This window comes from Stegostoma tigrinum, chromosome 25, assembly GCF_030684315.1.
Source record: "Stegostoma tigrinum isolate sSteTig4 chromosome 25, sSteTig4.hap1, whole genome shotgun sequence".
Classification (NCBI taxonomy): domain Eukaryota; kingdom Metazoa; phylum Chordata; class Chondrichthyes; order Orectolobiformes; family Stegostomatidae; genus Stegostoma; species Stegostoma tigrinum.
Genome location: NC_081378.1, coordinates 43,065,763 through 43,092,451, shown reverse-complemented (window position 1 = coordinate 43,092,451; position 26,689 = coordinate 43,065,763). Strand labels below are relative to the sequence as shown.

Sequence of the window (26,689 nt, the reverse complement as noted above, 5' to 3'; positions counted from 1 at the left end):
TAGGAAATGCAACAGATAAGAAGGGTTATCATTATTGAAGATGAGAAATATGTGAGAGACATTGGGTCTCTCTCGATACTGAGGGTGTGGCCCATTGACCTATGAGAGATATGTGGCAGTGGCAGAGTGTGAGTGAGTAATGGCCCTTTGAGTGTGAGGTAGCAAAGAAAAGATGGTAATACTTAACCTTGCAGAGTGCAGAAGGTCATTGAACATCTTTCTGCAATGCTATACACCCTCTTTGTGTGGGACACTGCATTAACTGTGCTGCAATTTCTGTTTAGCTTGCTGGGTCTGGAGGTGCTACTGTACTGGAAAAAGAACTGACCACCTCTTCATGACCCCATTCACCAACTCTTCAGGTCTTGAACTGTGAAACAGGTGGCATCCTTCACTTTCTGCTGGGGTATGTCCTCAGTGATTAGACTTGAGCAGAACAGTGTGAAAGGTCATTCCTGGATAGCACCGTCTGAAGTGAACTGGAACTAGACTTTTTATTTTCTTTATTCATTCACAGGATGAGGGTGCCTCTGGCTAGGCAGCATTTACTGCCCATCCCTAATTGCCCAGATTCAGAGTCAACCACATTGCTGTGGGTCTTGAGTCGCATGTAGGTCAGGCCAGGTAAGGATGGCAGTTTCCTTCTCTAAAAGGACATTAGTGAACCAGAGATAATGGGAACTGCAGATGCCGGAGAATCCAAGATAACAAAATGTGAGGCTGGATGAACACAGCAGGCCAAGCAGCATCTCAGGAGCACAAAAGCTGACGTTTCGGGCCTAGACCCTTCATCAGAGAGCCAGATGGGGTTTTTCATCTGACAATCAACAATGGACTCATGGTCATCAGTAAATTCTTAATTCCAGATATTTATTGAATTCAAATTCCACCATCTGTCGTGGTGGGATTTGAACCTGGGTGCCCGGTTGTTATCTGTGGTCTCTGGATTTACAGTCTAGTGATAATACCACTAGGCCATTGTCTCCCCTTAAAATACTTCAGATACAATGCCAGAGGCATTAAAACTGGATGACACCAGCCAGTGTTGAGCATTTCTGTCTTGCTCACAATGAGATTCTCAATGAAACATTTGACTTGTTAATTTCTGAGGGTGGAGGTAGAAGATCAAATTGGCCCAGCCATGGCACAGTTGGCACCATGAAACTCAACTACCTCTACACTTAAATGGCAAACAGGAAATTTCAGCCCTTGAGGTCTGAAATTCAGTGAAGGCTGAAGTAAGATTCCATAAGTTGAAAAATGGGGAGGAAAGGACACTAGATCTGTAAAGCAGTTAGATTTAACTTTGTAGGCAGGAGGCAAGTATATTAAAAATTACAACAAAATTGCTGCACTTGTTAATATAGCACGCAGCTAAGCAGGTGATTGGGGTAATTTGAGTAATTAATTGACTAGGTAGATATAAAACTGGGGTTGGTGTGTGGAAGGAGCTGTAAGACTGAGTAGCTAATAAACTGCATCCTCAAAGACAGGTGTCTTAGCTTTGGTCTTACAGATCAGCTTGGCTCCGGTTTGACAGCACTGTTTCAGAGAAATAATAACAAGAACGTAATAAACAGGATTTTTTTATTGTTCAGTGGGATGTGCAAGGTAAGCAATTGTTGCTCATATGTGTTTATCCTTGAACAGAATGACTAGCTGTGCCAATTCAGACGGCTGTTAAGAATTAGAGATAACAAATTGTGAAGCTGGATGAACACAGCAGGCCAAGCAGCATCTTAGGAGCACAAAAGCTGACATTTCGAGCCTAGACCCTTCATCAGAAAAGAGGGATGGGGAGAGGGTTCTGACATAAATAGGGAGAGACGTGGAGGCGGATGGATAGAGGGGAAGATCGGTGGAGGGGAGACAGACAAGTTAAAGGGGTGGGAATGGAACCTGTAGAGGTGGGTGTAGGTGGGGAGGTAGGGAGGGGATAGGTCAGTCTGGGGAAGATGGACAGGTCAAGGGGGCCAGATGAGGTTAGTAGGTAGGCAATGGGGGTGCGGCTTGAGGTGGAAGGAGGGGATAGGTGAGAGGAAAAACAGGTTAGGGAGGCGGGGACGAGCTGGGCTTGTTATGGGATGCAGTGGGGGAGGGGGAGATTTTGAAGGTTGTGAAGTCCACATTGATACCATTGGGCTGCAGGGTTCCCAATCGGAATATGAGTTCCTGTTTCTGCAACCTTCGGCTGGCATCATTGTGGCACTGCAGGAGGCCTAGGATGGACATGTTGTCTAAGGAGTAATTAACTATGTTGCTGTGGGTCAGGAATAACATGTAGACCAGCCAGGAAAGGATGGAAACTTTCTATTCCTCAAACGATGTTAGTGAACCAGATGAGTGTTTACATGCACACCATTGATGAGATTAGCTTTGATTTCCAGATTAATTGACTACATTCAAATTCCATTATCTGCCCCCAGAGCATTAACCAGGACCTCTAGTTTACTGATCCAGTGGCATTACCACCAGGGCACCATCCCTCTCCTGATATGAGAAATATTATGCCACACATGGCAAGAAAGAGAATGGGTTGCAGAAAGCAACTTTGATGGAGTATTCATCATGGAACAATGCTCACTGTTATGACAATTAAAAGAATGCTGGCATAGGCTGGCTAAAGACACCACGTGTAAAAGGGAACTGGTTCATAAAACTGGCAATAAAAGTCGGTAATGTTGCTATAGTCTAGAGGACCATAGGGCTGCTCTCTCATTACAGAGAGATGACTGATGATGGCTTAACCTGAGGATCACCACACCTCAGGTGAGGGGAAAGATTGAGAAGAAGCGTCCAACATTGTGACCTCGGCTTGTATGTGAATTCAACGCATGCTATTAGTGCCACTATGCATTGCAAACCATCCACCCAGAATGCCTCACTCTAGGTTCTGTATATTCCATTGTATCTTTTCTGTGCTCAATTGTAACAAAGCAGGGGCAAGGTCATGGGGAAACAAACTCCTCACAGTATTCAGGTCTCACTTAAATATTTTAATGAAGCTGCCTACCTCAGACACCCCCAGCTTTTATGTTGACCCCCCAGACAGATTTCCTAAGTTAGTAGAAACACAGAAAATTGGAGCGGGGCAGACTAGTTGGCTTTTTGATTCCATTCTGTCATTCAGTATGATCAAGGATGATCAGCCAATTAAGTACATTGTTCCTTCTTTCTCCAGATAGTCTTTGATCCCTTTCGCCCTCAGAACCATATCTGGCTCCTTTTTGAAAACAGTCAATATTTTGTCACAACCACTTTCTGTGGCAGAGAATTCCACAGGCTCAACACTCTCTGGGTGAAGAAATTTCTCCTCACTTCAGTCTTAAATGATCTATCCCATATCCTTAGAACGTGGCCCCTGGTTTTGGACTCCCCAATCATTGCAAACATTCATCCTGCATTTACTTTGTCTAGTCCTGTTTGAATGTTATAGTTTTCAATGAGAAATCACACACCACATTCTTCTAAACTCTAATGAACACAGTCCTAACCAATCCTGTCTCTCTTCAGTCTGAATTCAATTTAAAAAATCTGGAATTGAGAACCTAATGATGACCATGAATCGATTGTCAGGAAAAAACCCATCTGGTTCACTAATGTACTTTAGGGAAAGTAACTGCCATCCTTACCTGGTCTGGCCTACATGTGACTCCAGACTCCCAGCAATGTGGTTGACTCTGAACTGCCCTCTGGACAATAAATACCAGCAACATCTTCATTCTGTTAATGAATAAAATTTTTAAAAATACTTGAATCCTCATGCTATGAAGGCCAAGATACCATTTGCCTTCTTGATTACCCACTGTTCCTGCAGCCTGGAAAACATTAAAGGATCGAAACTTGAGAACTTAGAAAATAGGAATAGGCCATTCACCTCTTTGGGCCTGCTCCACCATTCAATATGATGAGCGCTAGAAATCTGGAAACTAATGGAGGGAAATCTTACTTGCTGAGGAATCAAACTTGTCTTTCCAGGAGGAACAGGAGTGCTCCCCTCCATCATAGAACTCCAGGAAAGCCTGTCTAATGATCCCCCCTTTCAATTAGAGGCCCTCACCCATGATGAAGCTGCCAATGGTCATTGCCCACATCACCCCCTACCCCAGAAATGTGAGCCCAATGTCTCTCTGACCCCTGCCCATTATATTACCCACCATCTCTATGCTGCTCCCTCCTTCTTGTCCTTCCAATGTCTTCCCCGTATGCAGGAAGCCAGCATAATTCTGCAATGCAGTCTCTGTTGCTGTATTCTGAACTTGACAGGGTGCTAAATACTGTATCAGTGATAATGGGAACTGCAGATGCTGGAGAATCCAAGATAATAAAATGTGACGCTGGATGAACACAGCAGGCCCAGCAGCATCTCAGGAGCACAAAAGCTGACATTTCGGGCCTAGACCCTTCATCAGAGAGAAGGGTCTGATGAAGGGTCTAGGCCCGAAACGTCAGCTTTTGTGCTCCTGAGATGCTGCTGGGCCTGCTGTGTTCATCCAGCCTCACATTTTATTATCAGGGAGCTAAATACTGTTGGCCACACTGACTATGGACATGTTTAAAAAAAGAGCTGTCAGATAGTGTTCCTCTCAGAGCTCCTGCCCACTCTTAGAAATTTCAACCCAGCAAACATCAGGTGGTTTGTATTCTTGTGGCTGTTTATATAGTGTGCATGTTTTGAAGATGCCACCCGTTTTGGAGAAGGCAAGGATTTTGCTTGCTGAAATGAGTGTAGCTAGGTTGTGATGATACAAGGCTTCAGACAAGCTCATCGTGGAACATTACACACGAAAATGGTTGAGTGTGGAAACCTTTCTAACATTATCTACGAAGTTAGGTGATGTTGGTCCCCTACTTCTGGCAGGGGCAGGACAATGCAGATCAATAAATGTCCTGAGATAGTAGGAACTGCCAATGCTGGAGAACAGCCCCGACTCGAAATGTCAAGCTTTCCTGCTCCTCTGATGCTGCTCTGCCTGCTGTGTTCATCCAGCTTCACACCGTGTTATCTCAATAAATGTCCTTATAGCTTCTCTCAGATCACCAAGCATAACTCAGTCACTGCATCTGTGCTAACCCAAAATGTGATTCCAAGTCTGCTCATCACCATACCTCCATGATGCGCAGGGAGTCTATTTACTTTGCATTGACCTTGAGCAGTTGTGCATTGCACATTTCCTAAGCCTCTTTGTACCTGAGTTGACCTCTTCTCCTCTTGCAACATTCCCGGCAGTCTTAGAACCTTGAAGCATACCTCCACATTATTCATTTCTCTTGTTGAAGTGGTGAAACTTTGAAATGTTTCTCTCTGTTATGTTCACTATAACCAGGAGGATTATATTCAGTCTTTGACAATCCTGCACAAAGGCTACATGGGTTCACCCACAATTACATTAAGGAGCCCTTAACAAACCATAACATTTAATTGCCCCTAATATTCTTAGTAAAAACCAAAAGAACTGCAGATGCTGTAAATCAGAAACAAAGACATAAATTACTGGAAAAGCTCAGCAGGTCTGACAGCTTCTGTGAAGAGAAACCAGAGTTAACATTTTAGGTTGAGTGACCCTTCCTCAGAGCCCTTCCTAATATTCTTAGAGTGCCTTGAACCCTCAGACCGGCAATAAATACAGACAAGTGTTCACTTTTGGCAAAGTACTGCTGCATTAGTGTGTATAGAATTTGTTTCCCTCATCTCGAAAATTCATTCCACCAATTTTGTGATGTGATGTGACCTTTGACTCCCTCGAGACCATCAAAGTTCCTTTGGCAAATTCTTTGTTTCAGAGGAGAAGTGCACAGTAAACCTTATCCATTAGTTAAAGGATTGTCAAAGCCAATCCACAATTCTACAGTACAGGAAATTTCTACCCTTTTAAGTGCAAAACCATAGTATTACCATTTCCCAAAGTGCTCTCTGTTTTAGGCTGCTTTCCTAATTAGCAGGATGATAACAGCGTTGCTGATTGGCATTATAAAAGCAGTAGTTTGGCTTCATCTGTCCCAGGTGTGCAGTATTTTTCCCTCACTGTTTCAGAGCAGCACCTCTCTCCTTCATTGCTCCTTAAAGTTCCTATCTGAGGAATTAAAACAGATTTTGAAAAAAGACATTAAAACAGAATTTCCCCTGCCACGGCTGATCATTAGTAGCTTTTATCAAAAAGTACAAACCATACAAAGTTAGTTTCTCTTCCCCTTTGTTATCAGAGTAGAATAAAAAGGAAGCAAAGGGGGAGAGGAAAAAAAGACGGAGCTCTGTCAGTGAACTGAATGTGCTATTAAATCTGGCGTCACTACAAAGGTTAGCAGATCTAACTGTCAATACTATGAGCGAGTGGAGTCCAGTAAGGGGGGCTTTGTGAGAAAGAGATACTTTGATATTTTGGAATGTTAGAAGGGTGAATGTGAAAAATTGGAGGTTGGGGATCTAATTACCCAACCGTAATTGGGGGCTGGGGAATAAGTTTCAGTCCTCTCAACTCACCACAGATCAATTATGTTAAGAGAACATCTGTAAGTAGAACTTAATGAGGTCCATTAGAGCAACATGTACAGCCTCCTCTAACAGTACTTGTCAGCTTCTTGGATGAGCTGAAGGAAGCTGCTAACTAGGGACCTGGTGAGGTGCTTAAATACTGGAGGAAAAGAAGCTGGCCCACTCAGGTTTTGTGCTCAGCTTGAGAAGAGAGAGACAGGTGGCCCTTTCATCCCTGCTGTCGCGGTTAGAAGGAACAACTAACTGGTTCTGCCATCATCCCCATGAAAAGAAATTTGCTCTCTCTCTGTCTTCCCCGGAATCAGAGTTTTATTTTCAGAAGAGGAAGAAACAGCCTAACACTTAATTCTTGCCTCAACAACACTGTTTAGTGTTTCTATTTGTGAATATAGGATTTCTGTTTGATCTCCTTTTGAGGAAAAGGAAAGAACTCAAAACAACGCATTAGTGCAAAGCAGTTTTTTAAAAAAGTGAAAACTTGACGGATCTTTTTCTTTGAAACCTGCTCAGCAGTGGTTTGAAATAAGGTGAGTTCTATCTATTACAGTCTTCTGTGTTGAATTTGATTTTAAAGGGTGCTTGTGAAATAGGGGATAAACTGCCTTAGTTGATGAATGGAAAGGTTGCAATATATTTTTGAGAATCAGTTTGGGCTGGAACATTTTTTTTAAATATAAGAAATAGCTACTTTGTTTTAGTTCTTTTTAAAAGGGGTTTCTTGAGAGTTTTCAATTTAGCACTTAATTTGCCCACAGTGAAAGAAAATGCTCGCCTACATTAAAACTCCCTTCTGGCTTGACAGAGGGAGTAAATGCAAAAATTTATGTTTGAAAATGAAAAGAAGGGAGGATTTTGTGGAGATTATGAATTAGTGTTTGTTTTTTTAATATGTGAATATCAATTGATGATTAAATTCCACCTCTTGTTCACCAAATCACTGTGCGTGTGTGTCCCCTAGTATTTCATTGCTAGTCATCACTGCTGATCACATCTGTGCAATGCACTAAGTGGTGGGCCTCTTCAACTGTATGGTTTGTGATGATTCTGTGAATAATTCATATGATTATGAAGAGAGGGGGGAAATGCTATTTTCTGTCTCTTCTGACTTAAAAAATTCCCTGAAAATTGCACGATTGGGAAGATAGTCCGCATTCAAATAATTTAATTCATGACAAAACCTAATTACTGTCAGGTAATACCCTGTCAGTTTTAATGCATTTCATCAGTCATAATGAAAAGAGGAGCATTTTATGACCCATCTTATTATCATTACATTTTGTGTAGTGGGTGGGGGTGGGAATGAGAGAAATGAGTAGCATGGAGCTGAATGTTAACTATTGATTCCTATGTGTTTTCTCTTCAAATGAAGTTGGGGCGTATTATTCACCTCCGAGGAGGTAAAAGTACAATATAGAACCGGGGTTTTGGACAGTTTCTCAGACGCGTGAGAAAATGGTTAAACGTCTGCAACTCGCTGGTGCTATTAAGAATCTATTGCTACAGTCTAAATAGAGTACTAATTACTGGGAAATGATGTCACTGTAGGCAGAAGAATAATCCTATCATTTAATTAGTTGAATGATTTAAACAAAGATTTGCATAGATGCCCTAATCATTTGCCATGAATTACAGAGCAGTCCTTGCAAACGAGGGATAGCAGATCATACAGATTTTTAAAAAAAAACTCATCTCCTTGAACATAATTAATTTAATTGTCCTCATTAGCTGTTCTATTTGTTTTGATTTTGTCTCACTCGCTGCTCTGTATGTGTGCATGTATTGGCTAACAAAAGGCGTTGATATCTCATAGTTGTAAAGGGCTAAACAGTAGAGAAGGTTTTTTTGTGAAACGGGGAGGGGGAACCACAACTCGGCTCTACTACACTTTTTTTGTGAAACGGTTAAATCAATAAGAAAGCTCTCATTAATCCGCAGTCTCTGAAACTGGACGCACTCAAGAGGTTGGTTTTCTAGCTTTTTTTATACACACCCCTCCCTGAGAACGGCTTGTGTGTGTGTGTGTGGTTCTGACTAACCAAAAGCTTGCGGCTGTTCCTAAATTTTCACCATGGGGAAATTAGCCATTGAGACAGGATTCATCCCAGGGCTATAGCTGGACTTGGGTCGACAGCAGAGTGTGTGCGTGTGGTAATATCGAAGTCTGGGGGAGCGCTGCCGTGTGCCTTGTCGAGTGTGTGTGTGCGCGTCTGTGTGTGTGTGTGGCGGCAGCCGCGCTACCTCGCTAATAATTGAATGACCTTTTACTGCATTGTGTGTCTCGCTGGCGAAGGATTGAATTTGCAGATGATGAGGCTGAATTCGTTTAGGACAATTCTTATAAGCTGATAGGTAAGTTGTCCTCCATCATTCGTCGCAGGGAAAGGTTACACTGCAGATACCCAGACGGAACACCTGTAGCTCCGTTGTGATCAACTCGATTACTGGCAGTTCCTTGGGGATCTCATTATCTTTAAAACTTTCTTTTAACGATTCAAGTGCATTCCGTGTGTTGACCTTGCGTTGGAAGAAAGTACACGCTGTATTCTGAACATATTTTGGAGAGGGTTTCTTTTTCATGTTGAATAGAGACGGTAAGTGGAAAGAGTATCCCTCTGGCTATTTCCCGGCTACTCTGGGCTGTGTTTTGCTTTTGTAGAGTGTGCGTTTTATATTTCTGAATGATTTGAACTTTCTGCGTTGTCACTGCGCCCTTCTGTAGGGGACTTATTTGTTTTTTTGAGGCTAAGGTAAGTTTCCTCTGGTTAGATATTTTCTGGGATTCTTGTTAATGGAAAAAAAATACAAAAAGTTTTTTTTTTGTGTGGGGGAGCTCTTGCCACTGCAAGGGGGGGGGGGTTACAAGTAAATTCCTTCCCCCACCCCCTACCAAAAAAGTGTGGGGCTGTCATTCCGCATTCACACTAACTGCCTCGAAGTGTCAGGCTGATGATTGGAAACGTGCGGTACGTTTGTAAAGCGTGTGTCTTTGTCGGTGTCAACAATGACCTGGCTCGGTGTACTCGCTCATCGTCGCCAGTTCACCCTGACGGGGAAGGAACCGGCTCTTCCAGCAAGAAACTGCTAGAGACCTGGTCACCCTACCAAGCACCCCCCCCCTCCCCCTCTTCTAAAAAAAAACGTACACACACCGATGCAAAAAAGGGGAGGAAAGTTATTTTATGGTAAGGCGGCGAACGTGATTCTCGATGCTATTGTATGTGTGTGTGTCTGCGATTCTGCACAAAGCCGAGTTCTTCAGAGGTTTGTGGAATAAGAATCTCTCTGCCTTTTCCACCTATACAAGCAGCGTGACGCCTTCTGTGACTTGCATGATTTTTTATTTTAGTGCTTTCTGAAGGATTCCTTTTTTCTGTCAAAAGTGTTGTCATCTGTAAATGGCTCTCTTCGCATTATTCAAACCATTCTTCTCGCGGGGTAGAGAAAGGGGGGGAGAAAAAGACATTAAATTGAGCATGTTAGCGATGAGAGTGGGCTTTTCTCTTTACTGTGTGTTTTGTATGCTGGCTGCATCAGAAATTGGGGTGGCCGTCGCAAAATCTCATTGGCCTTTGCCAAGCACCAGCACTTTGCTGCCATGGAAACTGTAATTAAACTGATAAGAGTGGAAAAATGTCAGTATCTCTTCAGCCTTACAGCTACATCTAAGAAGGGAGTGGGAATCAAATTGGTTCCGAGCTCCAGTTCTTTATAAAGAAATAGCTTTTTTTAAAAAAAGCCTGAACTGGGGACATTTATTTGCATTGTAATTCCGGAGGGTGGTTATCCGCAGGGGCGCTCTGGACCCATTGAACCAGGAGCGAGAGAGAAAGAAACGGCTTTAAGATTGATTCCAACGTTTATTATTCACCCACCCCTCAAAAATCTTTTGTTTGCCATCCATCAATGATATAATGAAACAGTGTTGGCAAAATTCTCTCCTTCTCATTTACCACCTTTTTTTTATTAAGCGGGACCAAAAACTTCCAATTTGCCAAATCTTTCCCTCAGTCTCTGTGTCTGTCTCTCTCTCTCTCTCTCTCTCTCTCTCTCTGCCCTCCCCTCCCCAGGGACAAATGAGTTAAGGATCGGTTTAGGAATCTGTTCTCTTTTTAAAACAAAACAATGGAGCGCAACATATTCCACGGAAGTGAAAGTCTTACTAATCTTGAGCATGGTAATGAGTTAGTCCCTGCTCCTCCCCTCTGGTCTAGCTCGGTTTTGTTTTTTTTGGCGGGGGGGAAGAGAATTAAGTGCCATTAGGGTAAAAGAGCAGAAGAAGGTGATGGTGAGGTCTGTTTACAATAAAATCTTAGCAATTGGAGTGAGCGCTATTTAAATGGACTGAGATCATTAAGAAATGTAAACACTGTGGACCATGCCCAAACTCTCACTTCTAAATCTAGGTTTCCATCAAATGGATGTGTATGTCTGAGAAGCTATCGAAAATTAAAGGCAGTAATTGCTGTTTTGATCTAAAAATTCTCTTCCCTTTTTTAAAAAAGAGGCTTTTTTAATTCCTCCAATATAATGGACTTTTGGTACTATTGAGATCTGTGTGAACTGGGGAGGATATTTCCAACTGTGGGCACACGAGGTTAGTCCATTAAACCACCAAATGGTACCAAAAACAAAATCGTTTCAACTTAAGTGAACTGACCAGTACTTGGGTGGAAGGGGCGCTATCTTCAGCTGTATCATCAGGCTGCGGAACTGGGCTCGGGGCGGTGTGAAATGGAGAAAGTTTGACTTGTTGGAAATACCATTTGATTGTAAATAACGGATTAAAGTCTCGTTGCTGGCTCTGAGAGGAGGTTGTTTGCGTCTCCTGGTCTGCCATATGGATGTGCATCATCTCTTCCACCAGGGAAGGGTGACACTGTCCAGTTACCATCGCATATAACCAGGCGCTGCCGCTTCTCAACAAGCCTCCCCAGCCTGAACACCGGAGACGGCAGTTGGAGCAGTAATGTTGTCATTTTTTGTCGCACTTCACACAGCCCAGCTAGAAACTGAGTACTCATGATTTAGCTTAACGCGAGCAACCGAATACTGTGCAGGAATAGGACACAGTCATTCACTGACCTGGTGGTGTTGTGTTGGTTTTTTTTGTGTGTCCTGCTCTTCTCATTCCCCTCCCCACTTTTCCTTTCTGTAGGTATACAAATGCTCTCAGCTCAGCCAGACACCAAGCCGAAGGGTTGTGCTGGCTGCAACCGGAAGATTAAAGACCGTTACCTCCTGAAGGCGCTGGATAAGTACTGGCATGAGGACTGTCTGAAATGTGCCTGCTGTGACTGCCGCCTGGGAGAGGTGGGCTCAACTCTGTACACCAAGGCGAACCTCATCCTCTGTCGCAGAGACTACCTGAGGTAGGGCTAGCGAGGGGGTTTGGTGGTTGGGGGGGGGGGGGGGGAGAGCTGAGACAGGGGAAACTTTCACGGCCGAGCTGGCCAATTTTTAAGCGTGTATTTCATTATTTACTATTCCAAGAACAAAAAAATAAATGTTTTGTCAGCATGGTGCAAAGAGTTTGTGGAATGATGTTGAGGTATTTGTCCGGGGGGTGGGGGGCGGTGGATGACCTTTTGATGCAGTCAAAACGCGCGGCCTTGGACACTCTCTCGCTGGGTGAGGAAAGTCTTTGATATGTCGCCTGTTTGTGTGCGTCTCCCCTCCTTTTAGAACCAACTCTGGTTAATAGGGACCACAGATGTGCATTTCTACATATACTGACCTCAATCTGTCCTGCACATGCCCACCCCCACTGCAACATTTTTTTAAAAATGAATTAATATAGAGTCCATTTGCGGGAGCGTTCATGAGCATAGTCTGTGGGGAGTGACGGCTTTTCGGTCTTTGGCAATTGCGAAGTTATGTGAGGGAGTTTAAAATGTGCACCGCAGCTTTTGGTTTTCAGTTTATTTGCCTTGAAGGAATTGTAGGTCACCGCTCCTCTCGGTGCTTTATCTGCAGTCTTACGTCTGTGTTTTTTTTTCTCTCTCCCCCTGCCACTCAGTAACCTTGACCATTTTGGAACACTTTTTTTTAGAAAACTGATCTTCATTTTGCAAAGACACCAAAAGAAATTGCTGCATTAGGTCCCTGGTAGCTGAACCCTGCAAGCTGCAGCGCCGCCCTCTAGTGGACGTTGGGTTGGCATGCTATGAGGAAAACCCGGCAGCAAGAGAATGTTTTGAGTTGGGTCATTAGTTTGCCAATGGTCCACCATTCGTACTATGGTGATGTTCTCTGGTACTCCCTATACTGAAGTGCAGAGTGCTGTTTTTCCTTGATTTTGGGCATGGGGGAATATGTGGAACGATTATTACTCAAATGACTTATAACCACCCCCATGTTGTGGCATCCTGTGTTAACAATACATTTTAATTGTAAGGCATATTTGTGTAAACTCAGCCTGTGTTTCTAAAACACAAGTAAGTCATCAAAAAGCAGTCGGAAATATTACATGCCCTGTTATTGCTTTCATTAGTTATTTTTCCTGATGCCTTTTGATTTTTAAAACAACTTGGTGAACATATTTTAAAGATGCCAGTGTCTTTAGTTGGTGGAGTAATTTGCCTATAGATTGGACACCTGATTTCATTGCAGTTCAACCTGTTTGCAAGTTTCCCTGTTTCAGAAGCAAAGTTGGTCTCTTCCCTTTTTTTTTGCACCTAAACTTCTGGTGGGGTGAGAGGCCTGAGTCGACTCGGGCACCTAATAAGTGTAGGTCTGCTGTGGTTCAAAGATGTTATTCCCACAATTGCTGCTGAAACTATTTTCCTATAAAGTTGAGAATTTTCCAATTGCATCTTTTGGCTTTAACTGTGGGTAGAATTGTTGTGGCAGACAGTAGTTAAGGGAAGCATGTAATTCTTCAAGGGATCTACAAAAACTAAGTCGGGTATTGCAACATGATGAAGGAAAGGCCACTTCAATTCATCTAATCCATGCTTGTACCAAATTGCCTATTACTGTTAATTGTTTAACTTCAATAGTGAGAAATAACTGCTTTAATCCTGAATCTCTGGGAGTGTACATGTGACTGAACGTCTCTAGTAACGGGCCCTCATTGTACAATCTTTTTCCCATGGCTTTGAATTTTATGTTGCTAAGGTTGTTGTGATGTGACTCAAACAAGTCGGGAAATTCGAGGTGATCAATCTTAGATGGATCACAAGTTAGGAGACCAATGATTTTAAGCTTGGTTAATGACAAATATTACAAGATGAAGACATAGAGATACATCTTCAAGGTAAAACTGGGTAGATCCTATTTCAACTAGTGTTAAAAACAATTGCTCTGAATGGTTTGGAGACACTTTTCTTAACAGTTAACCTGCACATGGCTTTTTCAGTCCAAAAGCAGATTCATTAATCAAGTTCAAGGTTGAGTATTGGCTCAGGATCTAAATATTAACTATAGATATGTTGTCTTCTGGTAATGTTTGTCATTAACCAAGCTTAAAATCATTGGTCTCCTAATTTGTAATCTGTCTAAAATTGATCACCTTGAATTTGCTGTATATATGAAGCTAGCAATGGGGGGGGGGGGGGGGTAGGAAAAGCAACACTTTATACTGTCTGGAACCCTTTTACAATCCTCAGTATCATCTATGTATTTAGGGTTTACCTTTGAAATTTGAATGCTCCATGTTCTCCAGCTCAAATTTAGCCTCAAACGCTGAATTTTACTGATCCACGTTCTGTTGCGAGTATAGTGAATTTGCAGAATTCTTTACCACAGAGAGCAGTTGAGGCTTGGTTGTTAATTACATTGATGGCTGAGAGATTGTTAATGAATAAGTGAACCAAGGTTTATGGGGAAAAGGCAGGAAACCGGAGTTGAGAAATTTCAAATCCATTGGGCTGATTTCTCCCCCCCCCCCCCCCCCCAATCCCCCCACCTCCTGTTCCTCCATCCTACAGTCTTGTCTACAGGTGCTACCATTCAAATCTTTTAAGAAAGCTTTAATATTGTGTATAGTTCTGGTCACTTTGCTATAGAAAGGATATTATTAAACTGAAAAGGATGCAGGAAAGATTCACAAGGATGTTACTGTGGCCAGAGTTGTATGGAAAAGCTGGATAGACTGGGACTTCTATCACTGGAGCATATGAGGCTGAGGGGTGACCTTTATCGAGGTTTATAAAATCTCAATATGAATAATCAAAGTCTTTTCCCAGGGTAGGCAAGCCCAAATCTGGAGGGCATTGGTTTAAGGTGAAAGGGGAAACATATTTAAAAGGGACCTGAGGGGCAACTTTTTTTTGACCAGGCATGGTGCATATATGGAATGAGCTGCAGAGGAAGTGGTGGAGGCTGGCACAGTTACATAATTATAGGATTCCTACAGTTTGGATGCAGGCCGTTCAGCCCACAAAAGACCCCCACTCCCCCCTCAGTCCCTGCATTTCCTACCTTAGACTTTGTGTGGGCAATTTAGCATGGCCAGTCCACCTAACCTGCACATCTTTGGACTGTGGGAGAAAACCACACTACTGAGGAAAGTTACGCAGATGCAGGGAGAATGTACAAACTCTGAACAGGCAGTCACCTGAGGCTGGAATCAAACGCAGGTCCCTGGCGCTGTGAGGCAGCAGTGCTAACCACTGAGACACTGCTGCCCAAACAACATTTAAAAGGCATTTGGACAATCACACGAATAGGAAAGACTTAGAGGGATTTGGGCCAAACACAGGCAAATGGAACTACTTTAGTTTGGGGAAACCTGGTCAGCGTGGATGAGTTGGACCTAAGGGTCTGTTCCCGTGTTGTGTGACTCAAACCTGAGACACTCAATCCCTACTATGGATTGAAGGGCTGATTTGCTATTTTTTATTTCCACCTTTCCCTGGACCAGATATCAGATTAGCTTTGTAAAACCTATGTGGCTCCTACCATGTAGCTACGTACGAACTAGAAGAATATTTTTTCTCTCGGGTCAGGTACAGCACAACCTGTGCCTGAATGGAATATGTTAACTGGAGTTGACCCAGTTCCAGTCCATGCAAGTAGTTGATGTAGTTTTGCTCTAGTAATTAAAGCTACATGCTAGAAATTGCAGAGAATGGGGATTTTATTTATTGGCTGTATTTTTGTGAATGCGTAAATTGGGCAGACTAATGTATTTCACACTTATTTAGGATTGCTTAACGTAATTTATGGTCAAATGCTGACTGAAGCAAAAAGTAGTGAAGTTCAGTTTTATTTTCACCAAATGGTAAATATTGTATTCGACCTGTCCTTGTGTTCTGCAGCATATTGTGCTGTAAACTATAAATATTCACTGCAGACTTTGTATTGTGAAGACATCCCACATAACCTGCCAAATTTCCAAATTGGAATGTTTGCTTTCAAAATGGATGCCCGTTATTCGAGGTCATGCATGAATGTTCTATAGTGATCAATTTTGCATAATTGATTTGAACTTTGATATATGGGCTTAATTTGTTCCTAATTTTTAATGAGCTTTCTTGTTCAACGCCACTCCTGAATTTAAAACTAATATTTTAAATGGCCTTTATTTCTACTGGTGAGAAGTATAGCAAGGGCCATATGGCCGGTGATTGGAATCTCGTGTAAGATTTTAGAATTTTGTCAGTAAATGTGCTTTTTTGTTGACTTTTGTCACAAATTTTCTCTTCTCGCAATACGTCATTTAGTAATGCTTTGTTGCAAAGTGCACTTGATTAAACACACCTGATATTTCAAGTAAATTCACTGCAGTATAAAAATTTACCTTGGAAAGACAAAAGGAAATGTTTTAACACGCAGCATCAAATAATATTTAAATGATCATAATTCAAATTGAGCCTTCTTTGCTTCCGCCTCCCTTGAATTATGTTGCTGTTAATGTTTGCATAGGAAGACCTCATTTATCTTTTTAATCTAAGCAACAGCAGTACAAGATGTACATGCATGTCACAAGCTCTGTACAGCTATGTTGACTGTATATCTGTTGGAAGATGCATGACAGTAGGAATATCGGCGTTAGCTGGATAGCGCACATACTAAAACCACTTCTTTATCATCTGCCAGGCGAAGTAAAGCCAGCATATGGAGAATAAATCCACTGGGATAATACATTTCAAACTAATACAATGCTGCAATTTTATTTGGATTTAAAATCTCAAACTTTCTGGAGTGAGCTAATGGCTGGGACTGGAATTTCACTATTTAAAAGGGCTGAAACCTATCATAGGTGCTGCTAATTATTCAATCTATTTATTTTTCAATTTATGCTTCCTCCTTTCACATCCTCACGTAACAACAGGATGTGTAACTATTCTGTTTCCAATTTTAGTATTAGTCCTGATCTGCAATATATTGATTTTTATGATCAGACTGAAATATTCTCTGCAATCTAGCCGCGAGAACTTTCTCCCAAAAGAGCTCTGACTTTAAGCCTGAACTCCGTCCTGTGTCCTCTCCACCAATTTAAAAGTTTCTTTTATGAATCTTAATAATTGCTACATTACCAGACCTTTGTAAGCTTATGCCCAGCTTGTGTGCAGATTTTAGTGATTGCTTTGAACTTGAGGTGGTCGCTTTAACTTCTCTTTTGTTCTCTAGCTTCCACCCTTTTGTTTTTTTTTGCTTCAGCCCTTCTAGAGCCTTCTCTCCTGTTTTTTTTATGCTTGTTTTAATTTGTCAGGTACTCCCTCTGACATCCTCTCATCCTTACCTGTCCCTGCTCTATTTCCTGCTATTGTCCTGCAGTCCAGGACTTGACTCCATCCCTGTGTCTTTCCAGATATCCTCTGATAGGCCCATCATAACCAGTCTGTACAGCGTCCTCACCAGCAACGACCTAATTGCTGAACTCTGATCTTGCTGACCTTCCTCACTATGTTCACCAGAATCAATTTTGAACTCCTTTCCACTCGAGTATCCCCCACCACCCCACACTTTGAACTCTGCCAGTCATCATTCTTCGCTTTCCAAAATGTGTCTTCACTTCAGAACAAAGCCCTTGCAGTCCCTAAGCTTGTGGATGATTGCACTGACGACATGTCCTTGACACAAACCTGGTTAAGGAGCTGACACATTTATCCCTTTAAAGCAAGCTTTCCTAAATAGCTATTCTTTTGACCACTTGCCCTTCTGAGAATGTCACCAGTGGCACGTTTTTATCGCTAAAACTGTCTGTTTCCTTGCTCCTCTGACAGTTTCTCCTCCACACTGCAGTTAAGATCCTCATTCCCTGCGGTCCGCCATTTTTATAGGTGAAATCTTAATTTATTTCCTCTCTCCATATTTTAATCATTGCAACTTCTCATTATTGCTTCAACTTCTGTTTCAATCCCATTTGTAGTAAGATCACTGCCCACTTATCCCTTTCATCTCTCCTTCCATGTAAACGCATCAAACAATATTCTCACATTTTGGATGCCCGTTCACCCTGACTCAACTGTAGCTAACTCTGAAATTATTTTGCCTGATTGGGTTTACTACTTATTGATACTTCCCAGCTCTTCGAATCTGCCACCACTCCCTCAAATCTTTTCTTTTGTTCTTGCAAACTGCCACTGCTTCTTTAGTCTTTTTGCTTCCCAAATCCATACCATAACTCCAAACTAGAATCTCTCCAGTCAGGTTTCTGTCCCTATCACTGGACTGAAATCACTCTCATCAAATCCATGTGATATCAGATGCCATTAACAAAAGTGAACTATCAGGGTCTAGGCCCGAAACGTCAGCTTTTGTGCTCCTGAGATGCTGCTTGGCCTGCTGTGTTCATCCAGCCTCACATTTTATTATCTTGGAATTCTCCAGCATCTGCAGTTCCCATTATCTCTATCCCTTCTTGATCTGTCTGTAGCTTTTAGCTTATTTATGGATGATTCTCCCTAAGGGGGGAAAAAATATTGAAACAAGGAAGAGGAGTAGGTATTAAGCCCCTCAGGCCAGTTCAGTCGTTCAATGTGATCATGGCAGCTCATCTGTTTCAATGCCATAATTCCTGCTATCTCTCTTAAAACCTTTGCTGTCGATTTAAGATCTAAAATTGCCTTTCTCGAATATACTCTGTCACTTGGCCCTCACAGCCTCTGTGGTAGTCGGAGGATTGACTGCAATAGCTTCTCTTCCTGTTTCCAAGTTGTTTCTCAAGGATCTGAAGTTTGACCGTTCCCAATTTACATTTCTCTACTGGCCTTTGGCAACTGCTTTCAAAAGAGTTGGTGCACATTGTGAAGCAGTCTGGTGTGGTCAATCTTACTCTACTTTCGTTATGTCTAAATAGTTGAATTTTCACCCAGCTTCCAATACCGAGGTGAGAAGGAATTTTGTCCTGTTTAATCATTTGGGGAAGATAACTTTTGGTCACCATTGTAAGCTCTATTCCCTAGCTGTCAATTCTAAAGTCACTGTAGTCCTACCAGATCATAAGGCTGCTCTCCCATTAGAAGGAAATGACTGGTGGTGGCTTAACTTGAAGGTCACCTGTGCCTCAGACGAGGAAAAAGGTTGAGAAAGACTCATTCATGGTGACCTCAGCTGACACAGGAATTGAACCTATGCTGTTGTCCTCACTAACTAGTTATCTAACCTACAGAGCTAACTGGCCCTGTGCCAACTCTATCCAATTCCTCAACGCTATCTGAGGCTGAGCTAGACTGGAGTTGTCATATTTGACCGTGAGATGAACTTTGGATCGCGCATCATGAAGACTACCTCTCCATAACGTCACCCACCACCACTAATGTCTCATCCATGTTGTTTGTTACTTCTATCTGAGCTACTCTAATAATTTACTAGCTGCCTTCCCATTCTCTGCCACTCTCTTGTCTTTACTGATCCTCATTCTCTTTCTTCACCGTATTTCCTCCCACCCCACCCACTCAACTACAACAACAACACACGGCTAATTCTCAAGTTGGCAATGGTATTTTAAAAAAAAGTTAATATTTGTTTATTTAAAAAATCATGCTTGGAAATGTAGACATTGGTCACACTAGAATTCCACTTTGGAATATACAAGACCAGTCAGACCAGTATGTCTCATTCACCAGTTTTGAATTTTTCCATCTGGGCATAGCTTAAATCTCTTCATGGTCCTGCTTATATCCCCGACATGAATTCAGCATTCACCTCGAACTCTGCATCTTCCCAGTCGTGGAATTTGATGCCTATGGTTGCATTTAAATTTTTTTGGAATTCTTCCACTAAACTCGTGTCTTTCCGCATCTAGCTGTGCCGTTACGATCTATTAAAGTGATCAATCTTTGGGTTAGTTTACTTTTAGTTCTGATTTGGTTTTGTTTGGTTTTCTTTTTGGACTGTGCCCTAGTGGTCATGGTTTTAGGTGTGGATCCTTTTTAAAGTAGAAACATTGCTACAGTTGTCTTATGTCCCCAGTGGAAACTACCTGATGTCTGTCACAGTGGTTGATGTCTGTCCCATTACACCTGGTACAGAAACAATGACCTGTGTCTCCAAAGTCACCCAATAAAGTCTTTAACCAGAATTTAGAGTGGCCATTGTTTTGTTTATAGAGGTGTCAGTTTAACATTTGCTGCTAGCTCCTCATGAGTACATGCCATTGCCTGTACCTGCTCAGAAAATGAGCTCGGACCTGAAAGCAGCAGCCGAGCAAGCAGTAAAAGTTTCATTTTGATGTGAAACTGGGAAAAACAGAATTATCTTTTTGTATTCCTTTATCCCACCCTTGTCTATCTTTACCCCTGCAGAACACCCTCCCAACAACTAAGAATTCTGCTGGGTATGTGACTAGTGCCCAGAGATGGTTTAGGGCAGCATGTTCAGATGTGTGCTGTTTTATGGGTAGATGCAAAATTGGTGCAATCAACTTAGGCAAATTCCTGTATCAAATATACAATATGGCAAAACATTTGTCTGTTTTCTAGCATTTATTTTCAATTTTAAAAAGGGAAATTTTACTGATGGAAGCTGTAATTAATCTTCAATACATCTGAATACCACTTTAAAAGTGCAAATTAGTCAAATAGTTAGTTTTCTACTTTTCCTGAGATATTAAGTTTGTCAATGCAAGATTTAATGCAATTGAATAGTTCTTTGATCACCGAGTCCTGCTCATTTGAGAAGCAATTAAATATAAGTTTACAAAGGAATATGGATTTTGCCCTGCTTTTGTTCAGGATTAATTGGTTTGTACGTTTCTGGTTCAACACCAATCTGATCCCTTTCAATTTTAATTCGCGTTTTGAAGTGTGCACTTTGGATGAGCAGCCTTTGTGTGAAGTCTGTTCTGCATGTTAAATATTCTAATATGTTCTAAATGGAACTTTTTACAGGAGCATAAATACAGCATTGACCAGTTGGGAAGAATATGGCCTGTTGGAGACTTTGTACAAAGTCCAATTAACTATGTCTTGAATTCACTTGAAGGCCAACACGCAATCTACTGATAGGTGCACCTATCTCATAAAAGAAACAGATTTTATGGTCTTAACAACATAGGACAGGTACACCACCCTGTTGGTTGGCAAATAAATGACATAATCGGGCATAGATTCGTTCTTAAATCCTGCTGTTTAAATGGATAAAATTCTTTGTGAAATTTTCACAGCCCAACTGTAGCTCAGTTCCACGTAGAACGCAAACAGATTCAACCTTCAGTCAGTGAGTGACTTTTATTTGTTTTATTATGGGATGTGGATATCACTGGTAAGGCCCATTCCTAATCCCTCTTTAACTGAACAGCTTGCTAGGCCATTTTAGGGCAGTTCAGAGTCCACCACATTCCTGTGGGACCACAGTGCCATAAGTCAGACCGGATGGGGACGGCCAGTTTCCTTCCCTGTTGGCCATTTGTGAACCTGACAGGTTCTAGCTTCATGATCTCCATTACTAGGACTAGCTTTAAACTCGAGTGTTAAATAAAAATTGAATTGAAATTCTATTTGCAGCCCTGATGGGACTATGAACATGTGCCCTCAGAGGATTGGTTTGGGACTTAGAAATGATCTAATCCAGTGACTTTTTAAAATTTCAATAATGTACTTTATTCTTAAAAGTACTTGAACTAGTGCAGTTTGGTTCTGTACGGCATCATATGCAGGAACAAATGAACATTGGAGTTTGACTCTATCCAATAAACAAAGCAAACACGTTCTTTTTTTTTGTACAAAGACTGTTTACGTGCATTTGCGGTGGGTACGGTATCTGAACAGATCCCTACTTAACTTCGGCAGAAAGCCCTCCTGCCCAAGCTTTAGTGTGTTCCACAGCATGTAGTCCTGGATCTTGAGATTTTTTTATCCTAAAAATGCCTTTGTATACATAGTCCCTGAACCAGTTAGCTTCTACACAGCAGCAGATGAAATAACAAACAAACATTGGCGCTTGACTTGATCCAGCAAACAAACCAAAGGCATTTCTTTCTTGTGCAAGTTTGAGTGTGAAATTACCTAATGTGATGAATTTTAAAATGATCTACTCCATTGACTCCTCACTTGCTACCACTCCACCAAAAGCCATTTTAGTTTTTAAAGATGGTGACTGTTACGAAGCTGACTTTTCTTCCTCCAGAAACTTATTTGAAAAACTGCGATGGCTGTCCATGTTTTGAATTGTTCCTGAAGTCATTGACTGCGGGGAGAAACAGAAGTAATTTTTCTTTTTAAATCCTTGCAGATGTGCAATGGAAAGAAAATGAGCACTAATTGGCAGTTATAACCACTTTGCAGAACCTAGTGTCCCAAAACTATTCAGACGATGATGTCCTTTGAAGCTTAGTCCATGCTGTAATTTTTAAGGTGAAATAACAGCCTACATACAGCAAGACCCCCACAAATAGTGGAAATGAAAGACCAAAAAAACCACTGGTTGATGCTGCTTTATAGACAAATTTCATGATAACTCCTTATTGCATAATGTCATGGGATCTTGACCATGTGGTTAAAGTATTTCTTTGGGATGTGTCACAGATAAGGCCAATGTTTGTTTTCAATCTCTCATTGTCCCTTGAAGATGTCAAGCTGACATCTTGAACCACTGCAGACCGCTGGTCCATGTACACCCACAATGATGTTCTGAAGGAAGTTCTAGATTTTTGATCCTGTGATGTTAAAGCAATGATAATACATTTTGAAATCAGTATAGTTAGTGGCTTGCAGGGAAAATTTGCAGGTGGTGGTGTTCCTATATATCTGCTGCCCATTTCCTTCAAGATGATAGAGGTAATTAAAACAGCCCTTGTTACCAATGCTGCTTTCACTGTGTACCAGACACATTTGTTTTGAGGGATTTTTTGTTTCCTCAGAGCGGAGTCAAGCAAAGCTGTCGAACACCAAGTTGCAATACTTAGTTTTTTTTTGTGTTGGAGATTGTCATTACCTAGCACTTGTGAAGGGCATGTTATTTGCCACTTCAAAGCACAAGACTGCATTTTTCCCCCCCAGGTCTTGCCTATGGCAGGCACAGACTGAGAAGCCTTCGATGGTGCTGAACACTGTGTGCAATCTAAATGAACAACCTTATTTCTGACCTTCTGATAGATTAAAAGTTATTGATAAAGCAATTAAGGATTGTTGGGCCTTGAGCACTACACTGAAGATCACAAAGTAATGTCCTAGAACTGCCATTGGCCTCCAAACAACGACAGCCATCTTTCTTTTGTAAGGGGTCCTTGATTCAATGTCCCATTGTTAAACCGTGTAGCTCCCAGAAATGCATTGATATGTCCACCTGAATTATACACTCAAATCTCTGGAGAAGAGCTTGAAACCACACCACATTGACAATTGACGTGAAAATGCTACCAACTGAACAAGACTCAGACCTAGACAGATGCTTGTCTTGAGAGGCTTTCACATCCTCCTGTCATGGACCTCTTGCTTCTTCCTGAAACCCTGCAACTGCAGGTTAGGAATTTTTGAATAGATGTGATTGCAAGTACACAAGCTGCTTGCCTGACATTCACTTGCGCTATATAAATCTGAATTTATTTCTGACATATATGCCAGGGTGAAGAGATGGAAAGGACATCTTTTAAAAATGACCTTTTATCTCTTATTTGCGAACTGTACAATTTCATTGTACTGAAATATATATTTAACCAATTTTGTGATGAATTTTGTATTCAGTTGTACCTTTTTTTTTTCCTTTTTCTCCTTGGTTATGTATGTTGTTTTCAACACTGCTCTTGCATTTCAAAATATCTACTTACCTATGGCAGAATTGGCTTAAGTATGTTATTCAGTTGCTGTGTTCAAATTTGATATTCCATGCTAGTGTTTAAGATAATGCTTTAGTCATTGATTTAAATTTGTTCTTCTGCCAAATAAAACAGCTTCTGGGTTTAGTGCACATCTGTGTAATTTGAGATCTCGGTTTTGACCTGCAGATTGGGGGAGGCAGACATTTCTAGAAAAATGCTGAACAAATAGTATAATATAACTGTTATTTATACAAGATGCACTGTAATAGACAAAACAAATGTTAACTATTCCGGAAATTTAAATTAAAATCTTTGAAATGCCATGATCTTTTTTAATAGATTCTTGGGAAACCCTCTTAGAGCACAGATCTTATGGGTTTACTTGCACAGCTTGTGTCCATATTAAACTGCTTGCGACGATGCCAGGGCTAATTTTTTTTCTCCCAAAATTTAATATTGTATTGTCAAGAAAAACATTACACTTTTTGTGTAATGTTTGCTTGCCATCTGGAAGGTTAAATTCTCAAACTACTTTAATTGGGTGGGCACCAAAGAATGAAAGAACACTTTACTACATTATCAACTGTTCAAAATTCACGTACTGTTCAAAAGATGAAATTGAGTGCAATGCCACTATTCAGATATTGCTCAGCTGAATAAGAGTACATTCATTATTGGTGTCCCTGCATTTAATTTTTCTTTAGATTTGTGTGGAAAATATTGGCCACTGCGTGCGCACAACCAAATGACAGAACTGTTAGAAAAATATTGTTAAATGGTATAAGTGACGATGTGTGAAATGATGAAAAAAAAATCACTGCAGCCATTTGTTTAATTAGCTACTCAAATCAATGCAATCGTCAGTGCCTGTGTCACACTCCATTAACATCCTCCCAGGTAGTGTTACTAACTGGAGAGCACAATTGACACCCTGGGAATCTTTATTGCTTATGCTTGCAACTGCAGGTTCTCCTGTATCTGTCAGCATTTCTGACAAAGGAACACTGATTCTTGAACAGAATATTTGAAGAAACTAGATAGAAATCACACTGTCTTGACTCCATGCTGGAGCTTCAACAAGTGTGCATCTTGCATCTCCCCACGTGGCTGGCTGATGCATTTCCACTGCACTGCAGTCGTGTGCTAAATAACAATGGGGAAGCCAGGGTGTATATTCTCTCAACATATTTGGTCCCTTTCTTCTGCAGATAACATAACAATGTAGTATCCCACGTTTTTTTTTTCTTTTAAAAAGGCACCCTCAATATAACTCCTGGTTCGTGTTTTTTTTGGTTTAAGAAATCAAACAATATACTTAATAAACTAAATCCTTATAGCTTATATTTTGCAAAAAAATCACTGCTTTGGAATTCTATGGTGAGTTAGTGTGCTACATGCCACTTTGTGCAAACTGCTTTTGGTGTTTAGGAATTGTGGTTGCTGGAGGCTGCTACAATCACAGCATTTCAAAGGCATCTGGATGGGTATATGAAAAGGATGGGTTTAGAGGGATGTGGGCCAAATGCTGGAGAATGGGACCTGATTAATTTAGGATATTTGGTCAGCATAGGCAAATTGGACCGACGAGCCTGTTTCTGTGCAGTACATGTCTATGACTCTCTGCTAAAGTTGGGACTTTCTGGTCTTTAACCAGGAATTTTAAGTAATTCCATTAATAACGGCGACACATAGTGGCCAATATTTTCCAGCTCTTGTGTAGATGCAATATGGAATCTGTTCATTCCCCTTTTCCTAATACATTTAGAATGAAGCTATGACCATAGAGTCTCAACTTAACTAACTTAGGCTGGGCTCCTGGGAGTGGACACTTCAAAAATTCAGGCAGGGATATAGTGTGTCTTTTGAAATATTGACCTCATCATATTTGTGTATCATTGAGTTGGTGGCTTATAACCACTCACCAACTAATTGCTTGCTTGGAAGAATTTTTACACTGTTTCATTCAATACCTCTTTAAAAGTAATTTCATCTCTACATTGAAGAGTACATTGGAGTATCAATAACAATGATTTGCATGTTTTTTTTAGCACTTTAGGAGCATCCTCCAGACATGGCTTCCTATCTGCTTAGCACCTTTTGGGTAATGTAGTGATGTATCCATCCTCTTCAGTGAAGTCCTTTTTTTAAATTTGCTGGCAGTGAATTGATTTCAGGAATCCCTTGCTCAGCAAAACAATTTTTTTTTGATGGAAGGTGAATTTTGAGTTGTATTTTCTTTGAATAAATCATCTCCTGCAGCGTGCCACAGTCTGGATAATAGAAAAAGATGATGGCTACTGTACCATCCTGCCACATACATATTGAAAGTAGACATGTTTATAGACACCCTCCTGTACACAACTGATTGTGGGTCAGATATCATACACGTCTACTCCCACACAGCCCTTGAGTGTCGTTTAGAGAATTTCTTCTAGCATTGTTTTTGGTAGGACTTATTCTGGATCAGACTAGCAGAACACCACCTTCCAGTGAGAGATCATTCCCAGCTGAGTAATACTGCCATATTGTCAGCTGTTTGCTGTGCCTTATCAGGCGGTCCCTGGCTCACTTGTTGAGAGAATTTCATCTTTATTCTCCTTTTCTAATTTGACTTTATTTTGGTTTTTGCATTCAGAAGCAGGATTTTGCTTTTGGGGGCGTCTCAGTTTACTACAGTAAGCTGCAGCTGTTCAACCACTGCGTCATCTGTTTGTCCTCTTCATGTTTGGGTATATGGCATCTTTCCCTTTAGTCATTGGAAATAGTAACAGGTCAATATTACTACTGCCTGTGTTCTGCACACCTTTTGCCAAGTATTGGGATTTCTACAAGCTCTGCAGTTTGATCCACATGCAGGGCAATTCCTCCCTGTTCATGGACTCATGCAAGGAATGTGAATAGCAACATCTTTCCCTCTGTCTAGCGTGTTTCCTTTCATTGCTGTCTCACTGTATCAGCCCTGCCTTCTTTTTCTGACTTAACTGCAAGCTATCTGTTTGTTTGTGTACCCCTGTCTTCATCAGTCTCCTTGGGTCTGTTTGCCCTGCACT

The 26,689-nt window shown here is 41.3% G+C and overlaps 1 protein-coding gene across 11 annotated transcripts in view; it reads left to right on the top strand.

Annotated features, from left to right (window-relative positions):
* The first annotated feature begins 6,365 nt into the window (after nucleotides 1-6,365).
* lmo3 (LIM domain only 3) overlaps nucleotides 6,366-26,689 on the top strand; it is a 70,792-nt gene continuing 50,468 nt past the window's right edge. The window contains exons 1-2 of one of the 11 annotated variants that reach the window (XM_048553681.2): nucleotides 6,366-7,020; nucleotides 11,649-11,862. In XM_048553681.2, the coding sequence (XP_048409638.1) occupies nucleotides 11,657-11,862 (206 nt within the window). In that variant the 5' untranslated portion in view covers nucleotides 6,366-7,020; nucleotides 11,649-11,656. Of the gene's footprint in view, nucleotides 7,021-7,780; nucleotides 7,891-8,101; nucleotides 8,455-8,518; nucleotides 8,843-8,875; nucleotides 9,085-9,445; nucleotides 9,755-10,645; nucleotides 10,668-10,893; nucleotides 11,088-11,342; nucleotides 11,457-11,648; nucleotides 11,863-26,689 lie in introns of those variants that run through there. The other 10 variants (XM_048553685.2, XM_048553674.2, XM_048553680.2 and 7 more) reach the window with 10 other exon arrangements.